The 18,668-nt window shown below is 41.0% G+C and overlaps 1 protein-coding gene across 2 annotated transcripts in view; it reads left to right on the top strand.

Moving 5' to 3' along the window:
* ROCK1 (Rho associated coiled-coil containing protein kinase 1) overlaps positions 1-18,668 on the top strand; it is a 179,040-nt gene that overhangs the window by 141,228 nt on the left and 19,144 nt on the right. For both annotated transcript variants that reach the window (XM_019526045.1, XM_019526036.1), the window contains exons 19-27: positions 782-942; positions 2,819-3,003; positions 3,685-3,754; positions 4,716-4,810; positions 7,136-7,301; positions 7,998-8,091; positions 11,128-11,216; positions 11,747-11,935; positions 12,609-12,774. In XM_019526045.1, the coding sequence (XP_019381590.1) occupies positions 782-942; positions 2,819-3,003; positions 3,685-3,754; positions 4,716-4,810; positions 7,136-7,301; positions 7,998-8,091; positions 11,128-11,216; positions 11,747-11,935; positions 12,609-12,774 (1,215 nt within the window). The remainder of the gene's footprint in view (positions 1-781; positions 943-2,818; positions 3,004-3,684; positions 3,755-4,715; positions 4,811-7,135; positions 7,302-7,997; positions 8,092-11,127; positions 11,217-11,746; positions 11,936-12,608; positions 12,775-18,668) is intronic.

Genomic DNA, 18,668 nt, shown 5'->3' with positions numbered 1-18,668 from the left:
GGGGGGGGGGGGCGCAGGGGAGCCCCCCAGCATGTTCCACGGCAGACCTGGAAGTGGACTGGAAGTGCTTCTGGTCCACTTCTGCGTCTGTTGACAAGCGCGCTGGGTAGCCCCCCACACTTCTGTGGGATATTCCATGTGTTGTTCCAGCATTGCAGTGTTCATAAGCCGCCTGCTACCTAGAGGTATGTAGAAAAAACATTTAAAGCTGTGTCTATGTCCGAATCGCTGAATCTTTCTGAATCAATCGGGAGGGATTAAAGGGTTGTCTGATTCGATTCAGATTTGGAGATTTGGCCACTGGAGAATTGGGCCGAATCTCCACTGAATCAAATCGGGGACCGAAGCTGTACACAGCCCTAGTAGACACGCTTCTTGAGTGTGTGTTTCAAGAACTTGTAATTTTTTTGGCTTTTATTTCATTTTCCTTTAACTAATAATAAACCATATGCTGTGTGTGTGTTTCTATTTTAAAATATATGTATTCTTAAAAAGTGCTTCATTTGTACGAAGAAAAGGTTTGTATAAAGACAGATTTTTCACTTTACATGTTTGCTGCAATAGTCCTATACGTTTTATTCAGTAACAGACTAAGGATACTTTCCGCAACAGACTGTAAAGTAACTTCAAGAGCTCAACCTAAGGGGGCTACTCAAAAATCTAATAATGGAATCATGGATGAAATATTAAGGTAGTTAAGAGTGCAGTTAAGCAAGTCTGCTCATACAGCTGTCGTATTTGTGCTTTTTTGCAATGTCAATTGTTTTTGTTTCCTGTCCAGAAATGGAAAAAAAAGTCAAGGAAGAGAGGGCCGCAAGAGAGAAAGCAGAGAATCGAATAGTTCAGATTGAAAAACAATGTTCCATGCTGGACTTTGACCTGAAGCAGTCTCAGCAGAAGCTGGAACATCTTATTGAACAAAAGGAGAGACTAGAGGATGAAGTAAGTTTAACATAATACATTATGGACAAACATCTTTTCTATGGAAAGGCAAAAGTTAAAGAATCTTAATTAAGTTACAAATAAAGACCTGAATCCAATTAGGTCAAAGCTTATGTAACATCAATATTAGTTATATCTAGGGCTCTACTTAAATTAGTTTCATGACTTTTGCGGAAAACACGAAAAAGGGCTATCTCCACGATCACTGAAAAAAATGCAATTGGCTGTGATTTCCCAGGAAATCAACCAAAAAAAATTAATAAAAATAAAATGCTTGCTCCCCAGCACCAGGGGTGGGGCCGCATAAAGGGCAGGACAGCCAGCAGTCAAGGGGTCAGCTGCCCCCTCATTCCCCCTCCCCCAAGGCCTCTGCCAGTCGATGCCAAGGGGCAGGGCCTTTCCATCAGTCAGCACCGAGAGGTGGCACTGCTATGAAATGACCATGAAACTGGCTGTTTGGGTTGTGACCAAGCTATGAAAATTGCCTTCTCTCACTGTGTGTTAGGCAGATCCCTAGTTGTATCCAGCAACAGTCCACTTAAATGTGAAGTGTAAGTGTAAATCCTAGGAAGCTAAATTACACACACCTTCTTGGATCCTGGATAGCAGCTCTGTCTGGTCTGTTTTCCCTGTAAATCATGAATGACAAACTCTTCTGGTCTCCTGCACCAGATCCAGGTGTAGTGGCAGGGCAGGGCAGGCAGTGGGGAGAGCAGTGGCAGGGAGCTGCAGGGGTCAGCATAGCTGCCATTCGCCACCACCTCTGACATGTATCCCCAGTAGGGCTCCATACTCCAGATTTTGACTGTGGGCCCTACTCCCAAATCTCCAGACCTTCCAGGAGTCCCACAGGCCACATGTTTGATGCCCTTTCATAAAATAAATAAGAGCACTGATAGTGCACTGCCATTTGGCATAAAATGGAGTCCTAGGCATTATAGATATGCTATAAATAATACTGCAGGATTAAGATGGATTTTAGCTGCAGGCATATTTTTTGCATCATCAGAATCAATAGTTGCAAAATTAAGCTTACATAGTAAAATAGATGTTTAACTTTCTTTGTTTTAATTGCATGACATAATGGTACTAGTTCAGCTTGTTGTTGCAACCTGACTTTTCTATATCTCTTGTGTGTTTGAGCCCTTATTTTAGTGTTAATGCAATTTTTGCATTTCATTTTTTCACTTTGTAAAAAAAACACTTGGATTTGAGTTTAAATTGTGGTGTTGTTAAACTTCAACTTCCAGTTTTAAAACAGGCAAAATACAGTGGATTATGGAATCTGATCGTTCAGAATGTCCAAAAGAGTTTTGATAATGTCAGCTGAAAGCATTCTCATATTGGTGTTTTTTAAGAGTCTCATCTCATTCTTCTGGATTAAAATGGGAAGGATGGATCCAAAGAATGGGTGCCTGCAGTTTAATTTTTTACACAACCTGTAGACACCAAAGCTTTTAAAGAGTGGAAAGACACAAACTTTTAAAACTTAAAATCCATAGAAAAAAAGGATAACCTTACAGCAGCAAACCTCTTGGATCTCTTCCATTGTCATCTCTAATGTGAAGTAGCTGGGAAAAGGTCAAGTGTTTAAAATATGGATAAAATTTTTGGCCAGATACAGGAAAGCTCTTGAGAGGTCATATGAACCCTCAAATACAATCCACATGGAAAGCTGTTTTCTTAATGAGATTAACATGTCCAAGAAATGTAAGAGACTCTTTGGAATATTTATTTGCGTGTACTATTTAATTTATAAAACCTGCAAAATGGTAATGCTTGACATAATCTGTACGTGAAATGCTTTTAACAAAATCCAGGAAAATATATGTTTAAATATTCTAAATGTTAAAAATGAATTGTCAAACTATATTAGGTTAAGAATCTAACACTTCAGCTAGAGCAAGAGGCAAATAAACGAGTTCTGGCACAAAATGACTTGAAGATGCAAGCTTCTGAGGCAGACAACTTGAAGAGTTCTGAGAAGCAGCTGAAGCAGGAGATCAATACATTGTTGGAAACGAAGAGATTATTGGAATTTGAGTTGGCTCAACTTGCTAAGTAAGTGAAAATGTGAAGTAATACATGAATATGACACAACAGAATTTTTTTGTATATTGCATGTCACTGTCCATGCAACAAAAATACTTTGAGTTGTGGACATTTTTTTCCTAAGTGAGCGTACAGCATTAGATTATTTTTATTTTGAGTTATAGGTTCTTGCCTGATCCTTTTGTGCCTAAACTTTTCTGAACTCATATATCTGGCACTTGACTTCTTTCTAGAACATCTGGAGTGTGTGTTCTAAGAACTATTATTTGGGGATTAGATTTTGGGTAGTGCATTGGAAGACCACTGCTGGATACATTTTCCCTCATTAAATCACTGTGTTTTTCCTTATAACTTCTTTAGACTAACAGTAAACAGCATTGTTCTTCCAATAAGAGAATCCTTTTTTATTGTGCCTTGGCCATGCTATCCTACCACCGAAGACAGGAATCAAACTCCTTTCAGAGCACTGCTCATTACTCATTAGGGATTGCCATCCCTTAGGACTGCCATCATGGTAGCCCATACAGCATGTTTTAAATCACAATTTTAGAACAAGGCAAGCCATTGATCTTCATGAATTGTGTCATTTAAAAACACTATAAAAACAAATTATTGGTGTAACCTGGCAAGTACTTTTACATGTTTATATGGTTTTTAGATTGTTTTATTTACTTTTCTTCTTCCTTGAAGGCAGTATAGAGGAAATGAAGGTCAGATGCGGGAACTTCAAGATCAACTTGAAGCTGAACAGTATTTTTCAGTAAGGTTCATGATTAATTTTAAAATAGTGGAAGATTACTGTATTAAATAACTTACTGACTGTGTGCTTCATTAGTTTGGCATCATTCAGTAATATGCATAAATATATTCAAACATACAAATATAAAAATATGTAAGCTAACATGAAAATACTTTGATTACTGTATGGCAACAAACCTAATTAAAATGTTAACAAACCAGGTATAGTGTTTGGTTCCTGTGGGCAATGAAGTACCATATGCCTTTTTATATTATATACATAAAACATCCATTTTGCAAGTACAGAATAATATACATCTCCCCTTCCCCCAAATCTTCCAAAAGCTGCTTCATATAAATTGGTTTAAAGCAAGCAAGTCTGTTTAGATCAGAGGTCAGGCAACCCCTGGCATGCATGCCAAAGTGTGGCACATGAAGGCATTTTACTTGACATGCATGCCTTGGGGTGGCTGGTGGGGAAGAGGCTGGGGCTGCAGTGCCACAAAGATAGGGGCCCCTCATGGCTCCCCTGTCACCATGGCTCTCCCATCATCTGCCCCTGGCAATGCCAACATCTTACAAGTCCAAGGTTGTGGGTGTTTTTGGCACTGCCCAAAAATGTTGCCGACCCCTACATTAGATTATGATAAAGCTAGCCTACATTAAGTTATAAAGACTTGAATGAGTAATAAATATAAGATTTATTTTAGGTTTACAGTTGCGGGGATTTCATCTGAGTACCTTGAAGCCTAAATTATGGGCAAGGATTCCATTGGTTCTGTGTTTGTTACAAAAAGGTAGTGTCTGAGAGGTAGATGGAGCAGTAAAAAGAAAAGTAAAAAAAAAAATCATGAGACTGTATTAATCAGCATGAATGGGAGTGGTATTAGCATATCATCAGCATAACCATTCTCAAGCTGCTTGTATATGAGAAACTTGTAAAGATGGATTTGAATGTAGACTTTTTCTTATTTCTATTACAGACACTTTACAAAACTCAGGTTAAGGAGCTTAAAGAAGAAATTGAGGAAAAGAATAAAGAAACTCAAAGGAAAATACAGGAATTGCAAAATGAAAAGTATGTCCTTTCTAAATCTTTGAACAGAAATATGTTTACCTATATGATACCTGTCTTTGAAGTGCTGAAATCAAAATAAAAATATTTTTTCTTGCCCTATGGTTGAAAAATGCTTGCTTATGAAAAATGTAACAGGCATTGAAAATGTCCCCATATACTTTATAAGATGAGGAAGACATTGGGTAGTACTTATTTGCTCACAACAGATGATGGAATTGGAGCTTTTGTTTTTATTTATTTTCTTGGACCAATTTTGGGAGATGAGGAATTACAATTTCTTGGACTCTAGAAATATTGAAAAACATGTCTTTGTAAGGCCTCCGTACTTTTTTTGTGGGGGGGGGAGGAAAGAAGCGGGAGGTGTGCTGTTGACTTGATAATTGCATTTGTCTTTTAAAACCAATAAAACAGTCTTGGGAAAACGTATAATCAAAATAATATTTCACTTGGAAGCTGATCTTAAAGATACTACAATCTTCTTTTGACAGTTCAGAATTTGCCATGTCCATGTTACATTTTTATTTCAGAAAGATCTTTTTAGTGCTTTGTACACAGCACAATGCCACCATTTTGCTCGTCAAATTTGGCCCTTGTTTTGCTTCAGCAGGCGTCAATAGTGCAAAACAGTTGAAAACCAGTGGAAGACAGTTTATTGTTGATTTTGGTGAGAGGAAGAGGAATGAGATGAGCCCTCTACACTGTTAAATATGGTGAAAGGGGGGGAATATTATTCTCTCTCAGGTATAATAGCAAGAGCTATTGTGAGTCTCTATCTCTAAGATGGGGGAAGGGAGGAACCAACTCCTTCACCCTTGTTGGCCTTCCTCTTTCTCCTTTTCATTACCATTTTTGTCATCCTGAGGGAGCAGTTTGTTCTGCACCTGCCTCTAGAAGATTTCCATGTTCATTGCATACATTTTTAATTAAATAATACAGGTGAGCTATAATTTTCACTCTTTTGACTGGAGAAAAAGGATAGAGCAGTTTTTCTCTTTCAAAGAATTTAGAAAGACCGCAATTATGGATTTTTATTTGAAATCTCTGGGTTCATCTTACAAATCATGGTGGCACACTTAACAGTACTATCATTGTATGGCATGCCATAGCACTCGGGGAAAGGAGCTCAAAGCATCCCAAGGTGCCACAGCATACTGGTTGAAAATCACTGGTCTACTGTTTGATCACATATCCTAGAGACTCATCTGTATTGCAGCTACAGTAAGTATTCAGGACTCAATTGCAGCACAGTTATCCTTGTATTGTGAAAGGACACTTTATTTTGCTGTACAGGCAAGACCTTCACAATGAGTTGATACTTTCAAAAGTTTTGAACTGGCGGTCACCTGGCTTGGGGAAAATAATAATACTATGCTTTAACTGTATTGGACCAACTATAATACAATCTGTCCCCAACACAGTTTACAGAAACTCTTTGTATAATTTCTCTCCACCCGCCCCCACAAAGACTTCAGACTGGTGAACAGTGGATGAAAGCAGTGTCATAGCACTTAAACAGTTATAATACCTTGAAAAAGGTTTCAAACCTGGTTACAGTTGGTTGTAACTTGTGCGCTAGATCCTAATAGTCCCATAACTCCAATGGAGTTGCTTAAACTTACCACCCTGTCCCTGCTGCAAGTGGGTAAAGCAGTGAGAGAGGGCAGGTGGCGGGTGGTCAAGTGACTTGTCTCCTGCTTCCTACCACCTGCCTCTGTTTATTCTCCAGCAGGGCTCTGGCCCTGTTCCAGCCTGGGGCTTGAAGCATGTGATTACTCTGGGTCCAGCCTGACCACACAGCTGTTGTGGAGGTGGCTGCTCTGGCTTGGTCCTAGAGTTGGACTCCTGGCCAGAGCTGCTGCTGCTACTGTTACCAAGTTGGGCTAGGGCTGGAACAATCGTGTGCATTTGTAGAATTGAAGGGAAGGTGGTGCTGGGGCAGAGGCTGTGGGATATGAGACAGAGGCAACAGTGGAGTAGGCAGTGGCTGTGGCTATAACTTTGACCCCAAGCCTGGGTGGGAGCCACTGCTGCCACCTTCCCCCAACTCTTCCTCTGCCACCCATTGTACTTGAATCCAAGATGAGGGGCTTCTCCCTAAGTCAAGTGGGAGGGGGGTACACCTGGGGGGGAACTCATTTTGGATTTGAGTAAATAAAGTATATAAAAAAAAAAATGATAGTTGTTGAGTCTTTAGTTTCCTTGTTCCTTATTCCTTTAAAGGGGATGTTTTTAAAATAAATGATTTGTTAAAAAGTATAGTCTGGACTTGCCTTCAGTTGTTAAGTGTTTTTGCACTGTAAATGTGATCTTAACATTCTGTTATAGAGAAACTCTGGCTGCACAGCTGGATCTGGCTGAAACCAAAGCTGAGTCAGAACAGTTGGCTCGAGCTCTCTTGGAAGAACAGTATTTTGAACTTACTCAGGAGAGCAAGAAAGCAGCATCAAGACATAGACAAGAAATTATTGATAAGGATGGCATTATAAGTCGGGTAAGTAACTTTGATGTAAACACATTCTTCAATTAAAAAAAATAAAAACTAACAATTTGTTTCTTCAGTTTAGCAGAGAAGTCCTCCTTTTACAGGACCTGTATAATGAAGCATTTTTAATTTGCTTTTATTTCTAATATAAGGACAAATTACTAAAGTCCAGCATCTTTTTGTGTACCGGCAGTTATTTGCAGGTTTGAGGTTAGGTTGAAAATCCAATCCAGTGACTCGACTCTGAAGGCAGGTGTGGGAGCATGGAATCAAGTAAATATAGTACTCGTCTACACTAGTCTCTTCTTGTATGATTATATTACTCCAGTGAGTGTCATGATCTGTGAGTAATATTACATGCTGGAAAGCCTTCATTCCTATTTCTGGTTGAGTAATATTGTGAATAATATTATATTCTGTTTGACTAATATTATTCCTGTTTGTTAGTATTTGTTGCATACTGGGAATCTGCTTAGCACCTAATATCGTAATAGGTCTCTTTTCAAGGATAATTGTCATATGCATCCGCAAAAGAATCAGAAGTTTTATGTTCAACTTTGAAAAGTGAAACAAATACATATGCAATCTAAGAACAGTGATTCCACATAAATGCTTTTATTGATTTTAAGATTAATTTAGAGAATAAATGTAATTTAAACATGTATAGCAAATGCTTTGTTAAAAACTATCTTTATTTTCATATAGCTGGAAGAAACAAATAATACATTAACCAAAGATGTTGAGTTTCTAACAAAAGAAAATACAGAGTTAAACGAAAAAATCAAGAAGCAGGAAGAAGGTATGGCATTTTTAATTATTATTTTAAGCTTTCTATTGTTGATGCTGAATTTAATAGAGATGCATGTGAGTGTTGATCTTGCAGAATGAAAACCGGCTTTAATTAGTTTTCCCTTAAGCATTAAGGAGCATACAATCTTTTTATACTTGATCCCCTTCCACACGCATTAAAAGGGGCTAGGATTTTTCTTCTTTGAAGGGGCTTCAGGGGAAACCAGTTGCTGAGGGAGTATATGCTTCCATGGATCTGTGAAGGCAAATGTTAACCTGTTTCATTGGGAAGGAAAAGTTGGAAATTCTTCTTCCTCAGTTGAAGAAAAACTTACATTTGTGAAACTTACATAGCCTAGTACTTTTTCCATTTAATCATTTAATATTATATCAACATACAAGTCAGACAACCCAGAAAAAAACTTCTTTCTTTGTATTTGGGACCCCATACCTTTTGTGATGGCAGTTCAATTTAAGTGGTGCTTTGAAAATTATAGTATGAATATTCTATGTGGAGTAGTTGGTCATGACAGCATATTTAAGGTAGCAGCTGAATATTTGGTGTAATGGGACATATGATTTTTACTGAAGATTTAATTTAAAATGCCATTTATGACACTGTTTTCATGATGATTTGAAATATGGAATGATATAGAGACGTGATCCAAAAGTATCACTTGTTTGGCAATTTTACATATTTGTTGAACTGGAAAACATGTTTTCAAATCAAATCACACGTGTTTCCAGGATGTTGCTTACCTTTTCATGCTTTTCCCGACCGTTACTGTCTTCTGAGGCTTAGATTCTAACTCTAAAAGGCAACCAGGTATGAGCTGTTACACATTTCCATATCCCTGCCAGATTTGTAAAATATAGAGATAAGCATGATCATTGCAGGTAGTCTGGAATACTATTCGGGTATCATAACAGATACAAATCTTACCCGTCTTCTACGCTGCCTTTCATACGTTCCAGATTTGGTCCTGTCCTTTAACTGTTAAACCAGACTCGTCTCTCAGAGCCAATATTTTACTGTTACGTGGTAAATAATTGTGTAAAGTACTATGAACATGTGTAAAATTTTCACCAGTGGCTGCTCTACCAAAAAAAAGGGCAATTACTCCTGTAACTGAAATAAGAAAGGGTCTAAAGTACATGAACTCCCAGGGCACGTCCAGACAAGCATGCATGTGCAGTATGTGGTGCTGTAGACCCATTTGCGGCACCGCACATGCAGGCATTCCCTGTGCTGCTAACTTGCAGCTCAGAATTTTTTTGACACTGGGAGATCCCGGTGTCTAAAAACCTGAGCCTAAAAAAAGCAGGACAGCACACGTGGCAGCAGTGTGCACTGCCTAAAACCAGAACTTGGTCGGCCAGAGCCACGCGTCAACTACCGGCCAGGCTCCCTGTTGCCAGATTGCTGGCGCTGTAGCCCCTGGAGGCCCCCAGGACACCAGGTAAGGCTTCTGGGGCCAGCCCAGGTGCTGGCCCCAGCCTTCCTTACCCCACCTGGGCCAACATAATGCATGCCAACATGCTCATGCACAGGCATCCCCTGGGGACAAGTAGCTGCAACACACATTGTGCTGCTGCTTTTTTATCCCTAGGGAAATGCATGTTCCCACTTGTGGAGACGTGCCCCCAGAGTTCAAATTCTGCCCCTTTCAAATTCTGCCTCCTTCAAAAAACTTTGAAGGAGTTTTTGTTGTATGTGGCTCATGCAGGGAGAAGACCTTGCTACATGCAAAGACATAATCTGTAAGCAAGCATAGAATCCACAAAATAAGTGTTTCACATTTCACTCATGTTTGTTTTCCTTGCTGATGTCAGACACCACCAGATTTGAAAGTAGATATTCTATATCCTCCCATGACCTTCAGCGTAGGGTCAAAAAGCCTGAGTGTATCTTTTGCTCCATGTTTCACAGTGGCCATCACCTTGTCATAGAAGGTATATTAGGCTTCATTTGCTCATGGCAAGTCCATTTAAACTGTTATTTATTGCTATCAGCCAGATGTAGTTGTTTACAAATTAATTGTTATATGATGTTCTGTAGTATATTTTAATGATCTGAAGTTAGTGACAGATAATTTTTTGGGTCCTTTTTTAAAGATGGGACTATTTTGCCTTTTTCCAGTCTGCTTGAACCACAGCTGACTTCCATGAGTTCTTGAAGATAATAGCCAACCATGTTGCAGTTATTTCAGCAAATCCCTTGCATAGTCTTAAGACGGGGGGGGTATGCAACCTGCAGCATATGTGCCAGAGCTTGGCATGCAAAGACATTTTGCTTGGCATGCATGCTTTGGGGCAGACAGTAGAGGAGCTGCCAGGGGCCTGATCTTTGTTGTGTCATGCAGCTCTGGCCCCTTCCCCACTCTCTGCCTCAAGGCATGCATGCATCCCATGGTGACAGTGAGCCAAGCAAGGGTTCTACAGACCCTGGCGGGTGCAGCTGCTTGCAGCCTCTCCACTGCCTGCTGGAAGCAGCCTGGGCTCTGTGGCAGGCAGCAGGGGCCTGCTCAGAGCCCAGACTGGCTATGGTAGGCAGCCAGGAAGGCTGCAGGCAGCTGCACTGGGGTCTGTGGAGCCCTAGCCCAGCTCATTGCTGGTAGTGGGTGCATGTGTGCCACAGCAGGGAAGGGGCCAGGGCTGCACTGCCACAACATTGGGCCCCTCATGGCTCCTCCACCATCTGCCACTGGTGTGCCAACATTATATGGGTTGAGGTTGCAGGTGTTTTTGGCACCCTGCCCAAAAAAGGTTGCCAACCCCTACTCTAGAATAAATCTCACCAAACCCTGCTCATTTGAAGACATTTATTTTATATGAGTAATCTCTAACTTTTTCTTTCAGTGCTCCTAGGCTGAGTGCTGTTTTCTCCTTAATGTTCTTGTCATCTGATAGTTGACCTTTTTTTAGTGAAGACTAAAGGGGAAAAAAGTATTCCACATGTTGGCCTTTTCTGTCTAATCCATTATATTCCCTTTCTCATTCAGGAAAGAACTTTACATAGATATCTAACTAAGTTATTTTTAAACAGAGTTTAAACTGAAGAAAGAAGAGGAAATCAGTAACATTAAAGTGCAGTATGAGAAGAATCTTAACACTGAAAGAACTCTTAAAACGCAGGTAACTAATTTGCAGACTTTAGTTTCTAGTAAGTGGGATTTTTTTATTTCAGTTTGCATCCTAGGACAGCTTTCAAATTTTACACTTTTTATGTAATTTAATGACGATTTGTAAATCTCTTATTAAAGGAATAACATTTATAGTTAAAAGTAAGTAAAGCTTCTGAAGCTGTACCACAGAAAAGATTTACATGTCATGAAAGTGTTTTCATGTATATAACTATAGTCTAGGAAATCTACACTTTGGAATGACACCTTTAATTTGGATAAATATTTTATGTAAAAACATTTTTTCTAAAGTTGGAAATATTACATTTCCTCTTACCCTTTACTTTAAGTAGCTATTTGTTTCACAGATATAGTAACAATAGCATGTCCTTAGTTCCAGTCTCTGGCACAGTATCAAGCTGAAATGTGACAGATGAACTTACCCCCGAGTGATCAAAAACATTTTTCTTACTTTAGCTAATACCGTATCAAGAGGACTTGTAATTTATGCCCTTTTTTTACATAATATTATTTGATTAACAGGCTGTCAACAAGTTGGCTGAAATAATGAATCGGAAAGATTTTAAAATAGATAGAAAAAAAGCTAACATGCAAGATTTGAGGAAAAAAGAGAAGGAAAACCGAAAGCTACAGTTGGACCTTAACCAAGAGAAAGAAAAATTCAATCAGATGGTAGTAAAATACCAAAAGGAGCTCAATGAAATGCAGGCGGTAAAATATTTATTTATTTTTTTGTGATGGTATATTGCAGTTTCCAAGGGAAATAAGTGCAAGGATATTACTCTTTCCTCCCCACCATAACAGTTATGTTGCGGATACTTGTACTAAAAAAATTTGTCCATACTACTCTGGATATTTTGTAATACAGTAGAATCTACCCTGCAAGCTATATTGTTGCAGCAGTTGTTATAGACGTCAGCCATTTTTAAGAGTAGGGGGAAAATTCCACATATAACATAAGTGATGTTCACAAGCTCATTAACAGTAGTTTTATAGGTATGAATAGGTGTTTGCTAGCATGCAGATTTGCCTTCCTTGTCCATCCTCAAACTACATGCTTGTTTCATTATAGTGGCTAAAGAAATGCAACATTTAATTGATTTATTTTAATGTTTGAACTGCTTTCTATGTACAGCAACGATTCATGAAATTAAGTCTTTGACCATTGATCTCTTTCACCTGACTTTTTAAAATCAGCATATATTTGTTTCAAAGAGAGTTACAGTTCTATGATATTGTACTTGTAATATTCCAAATAAATATTAATGCTTTTGAATTAGTTCATATTTACCAAAAGTTTATCATTCATTTTTAACTTGTAATACTTTATATTGTTCCTGTTTTCTCTTCATTATGTGGTCATTGTGTATATTTGGAAATCCAGCAACTAGCAGAAGAGTCTACATATAGGAATGAGCTTCAGATGCAGCTAGATAGTAAAGAAAGTGATATAGAACAATTGCGAAGCAAAATTTTGGACCTCCAGCAAGGAATGGACTCTACTAGTGTTGCAAGCCTCCAGGCAGATGAAACTGATGGAAATGTTTCAGGTAGGAGGATTATGAATTTGGATAATTCAGTTTTGTGCACACTGAAAACTGGGCTTCTCTCCCTCTCTCTTCCCCTCCCCAAAATTATCATGTTTTAAAAAATATTTTTTGCCTTTTCTTTTGCATATATGTTCTACCCATTTAAAAATATATAGAAAATTAATATTGGGAAAGTATGTAATGCATTTTAGCTATATGTTCTTGTGATTGAGCTGATGAAAACAAAGAAATAGCACCATGGTGTTAACCATTTCTCTACAGACTACAGGCAAATAGGTTTTGTGAAACTATAGATTTTGTTTTGTAAAATTAGTACAGTTAAAACCAAAGCAATTACAAGCAGTAAAGTCTGGTTGATTTTTATGGCAAAATAGTTATCTTCAAATGAGAGTGAGGGACTGCTTCCAGAACAGTATTTTAAATGGGGTGCAGTTTCTCTGAACCCCCTGTACCTATCTTCTTGAAACTTGGCACGCTTTATGCCCTCAGAAGGGGCTACCATTTCTGCAAGTTTTATCCAAATCTCTCCAGAATGACAATGTTATAGGCTGTTTTGACCTTCCCCATTATAGCCTATGGGTGAAACAGCTTTGAAACGGCATCGAAACATTTCGACTTGCCTCACTTTGTTTCAAGGCTGTTTCGACCATATCTGTTTCGTTTTCAATTTTGCTGTTTCAACCTTGAAACAGGTCGAAACAGCATCGAAACAAAACTGGTGGCAAAATTCTGCACAGCCCTAGTGTTTGGGATTCTTTCATCCCAAGTCCAGGACTTGTCACTTTTTTTTATTGAGCCTCATATTTCTTTTGGCCCAGTCTTCCAATTTGTTTAGGTCACTGTGAATCCTTGCACTGCCCTCCAGCTTATCTACTGCTCCCTTCAGCTGGTGTCAGCTGCAAACTTGCTGAGGATGCAACCCATCCCGTCTTTCAGATCATCAGTGCAGATTCTGAACAAAATGGGCCCCAGGACCAGCCCCTGGGGCACTCCACTGGCTGCCAGCTAGGCCTCAAGCTGTTGATAACTACCCGTTAAGCCTGATGATCCAACAAACTTTTTGTCCACCTTACAGGCCATTCATCCAACCTGTGCATCCTTAGCTTGCTTCCAATAATGTCGTGAGAGACTGTATCAAAAGCCTTGCTAAAGTCAAGGTACATCACATCCACTGCTTTCCCCGCATGCATAGAGCCAGTCATCTCATTATAGAAAGCAATGACTTGCCCTTGGTGAATCCATGCTGACTGTTTCTGATCACTTTCTCGTCCCCCAAATGCTTAGAAATGGATTTCTTGAGGACCTGCTCCATGATTTGTCCGGAGACTGAGGTGGGACCAACTGGTCTGTATTTCCCTAGATTGTCCTCCTTCCTTTTCCTAAAGATGAGCACTATATTTGCCCTTTTCCAGTTGTCCAGGACCTCCCCCTATCGCCATGAGTTTTCAAAGAGAATGGCCAGTAGCTCTGTAATTGCATCAGCCAGCTCCCTCAGCACCCCCAGATGCATTGCATCTGGCCCCATGGATTTGTTACACATCCAGCTTTTCTAAATGGTGCCTAGCATGTTCTTTCACCACTGAGGGTTGCTCACCTTCTCCTGAAACTGTGCTGCCTGGTGCAGTACTCAGGGAGCTGACCTTCCTTTGAAGACTGAGGTAAAAAGGGCCATTGAGTACTTTTTCCTCCTCATCTGTCACTAGGTTGCCCCTCCAGTTCAGTAAGGGACCCACACTTTCCCTGATCTTCCTCTTGTTGCTAACATACCTGTAGAAATCCCTCTTGTTACCCTTCACATCCCTTGATAGCTGCAACTCCAGTTGAGCTTTGGCCTTCCTGACTCTATTGCTCGGGCATGCAGGGATGGTTTTATACTCCTCTCCAGTTATCTGTCCAAGCTTCCGCTTCTTGTAAGCTTCTTTTTTGTGTTTAAACTCACCGAAGAGTTCTCTGCTGAGCCAGGCTGGTCACCTGCCATATTTGCTATTCTTCCTGCACATGATGATGCTTTGTTCCTGTGTCCTCCATAAGGTTTCTTTAAAGTACAGCCAGCTCTCCTGGACTCCTCTCCCCCTCACACTGGCCTCTCAGGGGATCCTGCCCATCAGTTCCCTGAGGGAAGTCAGAGTCTACTTTTCTGAAGTCCAGGGTCCATACTCTGCTGCTTTCCTTTCTTCTTTCTGTCAGGATCCTGAACTTGCTTATCTCATGGTTACTGCTGCCCAAATTGCCATCCACTTATACATCCTCCACCAATTCTTCCCGGTTTATGAGCAGCAAGTCAAGAAGAGCACAACTCCTATTTGGTCTCTCCAACACTTGCACCAGGAAGTTGTCCCCAGTGCTCTCCAAAAACTTCCCAGATTGCCTCTCGAAAATGAAAACTGAGAAGTTCTTGTCCTTTGCCAATGATACAGCAATTGTTAGTCATTCAGAAGCAGGACTGCAGTCTCGTGGATCACCTTTCTCATGGTTGTGATGACTTCAGCCTGACCATTAGCTTAAAGAAGACAGCAGTCATGGATCAACAAGTTGACTGCACTCCTGAAGTTAGAATAAATGATGAAAGCCTGGAAGTAGTTGAAAATTTCTCTTATTTGGGCTCTGCGGTCTCACAAAATCTTGGCTTGGAAGCCAAAATCAACACTTGCATCGGAAAGGCAAGCAGTGCCATGGCTAAACTTCAAAAGACGGTTTGAAGAAATGGAGCGCTTACTCTGTCGACAAAGATGTCCATCTACAGCACTTGCGTACTTAGCTCTATAACGTAAAGCAGCCAAACATGGACTCTTTATGCCAAGGAAGAAGGAAAACTAAACAGTTTCTATATTAGATGTCTCCACTGTATCCTGGGCATAACAGGGACCAGGACATCCCACCTACCAGAGGTAGGGACAATCTCGGGGATAGCTCTGTCAGGCCTTCAGTCAGCGCAGATGTAGTTGAGGACCTTCTGGAAGGGCTAGACACTTTTAAATCTGCAGGTCCAGGTGCCCTCCACCCGAGGGTGTTTAGGGAGCTGGCAGGGGTCATTGTGAAGCCTTTGGCTCGGCTGTATGAGCATTCATGGGCATCTGGTCAGGTGCTGGGGGATTGGAAATTGGCTAATGTGGTCCCAATTTTCAAGAAAGGGAGGATCTAGGTAATTATAGGCCTGTAAGCCTCACCTCAGTGCTCGGGAAGATCTTGGAGAGAATCATCAAGGAGCATATCTGTGAGGGGTCAGCAGGGGAGATCATGCTCAGGGGCAATCAGCATGGGTTCATCAAAGGCAGGTCCTGCCTAACCAACCTGGTTGCCTTTTATGACCAGGTGACTAAATCCTTGGATGATGGCGTTGCCATGGATGTAGTTTTTCTAGACTTTAAGAAGGCCTTTGACACTGTCTCTCACCCCATCTTCATCAATAAATTAAGCAACTGTGGCATTGATGTCTACACAGTTGGATGGGTAAAAAATTGGCGATGGGGCGCACCCAGAGAGTAGTGGTAGACAGGTTGTACTCAACCTGGCAAGATGTGAGCAGTGGGGAACCCCAGGGCTCAGTCCTCGGGCCCGCCGTGTTTAACATCATCAGCGACTTGGACGAGGGGGTGGAAAGCACGCTGTCCAAGTTTGCTGATGACACTAAGATGTGGGGTGAGGTGGACACACTTGAAGGGAGAGAGAGGCTGCAAATAGATTTAGACAGACTACAAAAGTGGGCAGATGAGAATAGGATGGGGTTCATCGTAGACAAATGCAGGGTGCTGCACCTTGGGAGAAGGAATCCACAGCATACATACAGGCTGGGGAGTTCCCCTCTTGAAAGCACAGAGGTGGAAAAGGATCTTGGAGTCATTATTGACTCCAAGATGAGCATGAGCCACCAATGCCAGACCACAGCCAGCAAGGCCAGCCATACCTTGTCATGCATCCAAAGATGCATCTCAAGCCAGTCCAGAGAGGTGATACTCCCCCTCTATGCGACTTTGGTCAGGCCGCGGTTGGAGTACTGTGTCCAGTACTGGGTGCTGCACTTCAAGAAGGATGTGGCCAGCCTGGAGAGGGTTCAGAGGAGGGCCACCTGCTTGGTGAGAGGGCAGCAGGACAGGCTTTATGGGGAGAGACTGAGGGACCTGAACCTGTTCAGCCTCAACAAGAGGAGGTTGAGGGGGGACGTGGTGGCTGCCTACAAACTCATCAGGGGAGATCAACAGCAAATAGGTAGAGCCCTTTTCTCCCCAGCACCACCTGGGGTGATGAGGAACAATGGTAATTAGCTGATGGAGAATAGGTTTAGGTTAGAGATCAGAAGGCAGTTTTTTTTACAGTTAGGGTGGCCAAAATCTGGAACCAGCTTCCCTGGGAAGTGGTCCTTGCCCCTACCTTGGGCAAATTCAAGAGGAGGTTGGATGATCACCTGGCTGGGGCCTTGTGAACCCAACATTCATTCCTGCCTGTGGCAGGGTGTCAGGCTAGATGGTCTGTTCAGGTCCTTCCTGACTGTAGCTACTATGAAACATGGCATGACAAAATCTCCATCTTTGCTGTTCTGAAATGGGCCAAGATACCCTGTTTGTTTGTGCTCCTGAGACAGAGCTGGCTCTGTTGGTTAAGATATGTGAATCGTATAAGCAGTAGCTGAATCCCAAATACATACTCTGCAATGAGCTGGGCGCTAGCAAACATCAACTTGGGCAGCCCAAACTGTTTTGTTGATATCTACAAGAAAAACCTTTGCAAGTTGCGCATCAATGGCCAACACTGGGAATCAATCACTTTGGACCACTGCTAGTGGAAAGCCTCTGTGAAGCAGGGCCTACCTTGCTTCAAGATTGAGTAAGGCAGTGATGAGATAAAGAAGAGGTGTCAGAAGCAGACAAGACAAGACTGTATTTGTAGTTGCTCTTAATCTGTTCAGGGTCATCCCTGGCAGTATCATTGGTGCCCACATGGATGAGCAGCATGGAATAGTCAGAAGGTCAGACAAGTCTTAGTAATCCTTCTGAGACATTTCGGGTCCTTTCTATTATGTTCTTTTTCTCTTTGGCTTCCTTCCAGCATTATAGAATGCCTCTGCTTTTCACTAGCAGGTTGTATAGTTGATGGTTCTACCCAGATTTATTCAGTGGCCATTAATGTCTGCTTTTCTTTCAGAGTCCAGGCCTAATCTTTCTTAGGTTGGATAAGAAGCATCTGCAGGGAAGAATTAGGTCCTTAAGATGGATCCAGGGATATTGGAACAATTTAAACAACAGTCAAACTAGCACTGTGCTTAGAGTGCAGTAGCAGTATTGTAGTATGATTGGGAGAGAGAAAAAATCAGGATTTAGGGGAGGATCAATAACCACTACAGAATGGGAAAAGGATGCCTAATTCAGGTTCAGCAAAATCTAAGTCAGAGGGTTTACCTAATCGGAGAACTTGTACTAACAATACCTACTAACCCATGGCCTGAAATAGCCTAAGAATGAGTGATGTGCCATTGACACTACCTGGAATTTATGTTCTTAGTAACAAAATATAATGAAGAGTGATAAAACAGTTAATTGCAATCAAACAGTGAGCAAGGTAATGATAAAGTTGGTGTAGGAAGAGGATACAGAGAGGAAGTGACTAATGAGGCAAATCATGACATTTTATATTCCAACAACATGGTCACTTATTGATCCAGATACCAGAGTTCATCATTATGGTGGCAGCAGGCCAAAAAAAGTGTCCTCTTCTCAGAAGGCATACTGTTACGGAAGTATTGAGTGGGCCAAAAAGGTGAAGTGGCCTTTGACATTCACATAAAGCAATCTCTTAACAAGAGCTGTTTATTTCTCACTGATTGCCCTTCCCTGAACTAAACTGTGTAAGAGTTACTGTCAGCCTAAGCCAAGGGCGCCCAGTCAGTCCTGAACAGTGTA

Source organism: Gavialis gangeticus, unplaced genomic scaffold (assembly GCF_001723915.1).
Source record: "Gavialis gangeticus isolate Ggan-Ray unplaced genomic scaffold, GavGan_comp1, whole genome shotgun sequence".
NCBI classification, from domain to species: Eukaryota; Metazoa; Chordata; order Crocodylia; family Gavialidae; genus Gavialis; species Gavialis gangeticus.
The sequence above is the reverse complement of the archived record's forward strand: the minus strand, read 5'-3'. Positions and strand labels throughout refer to the sequence as shown.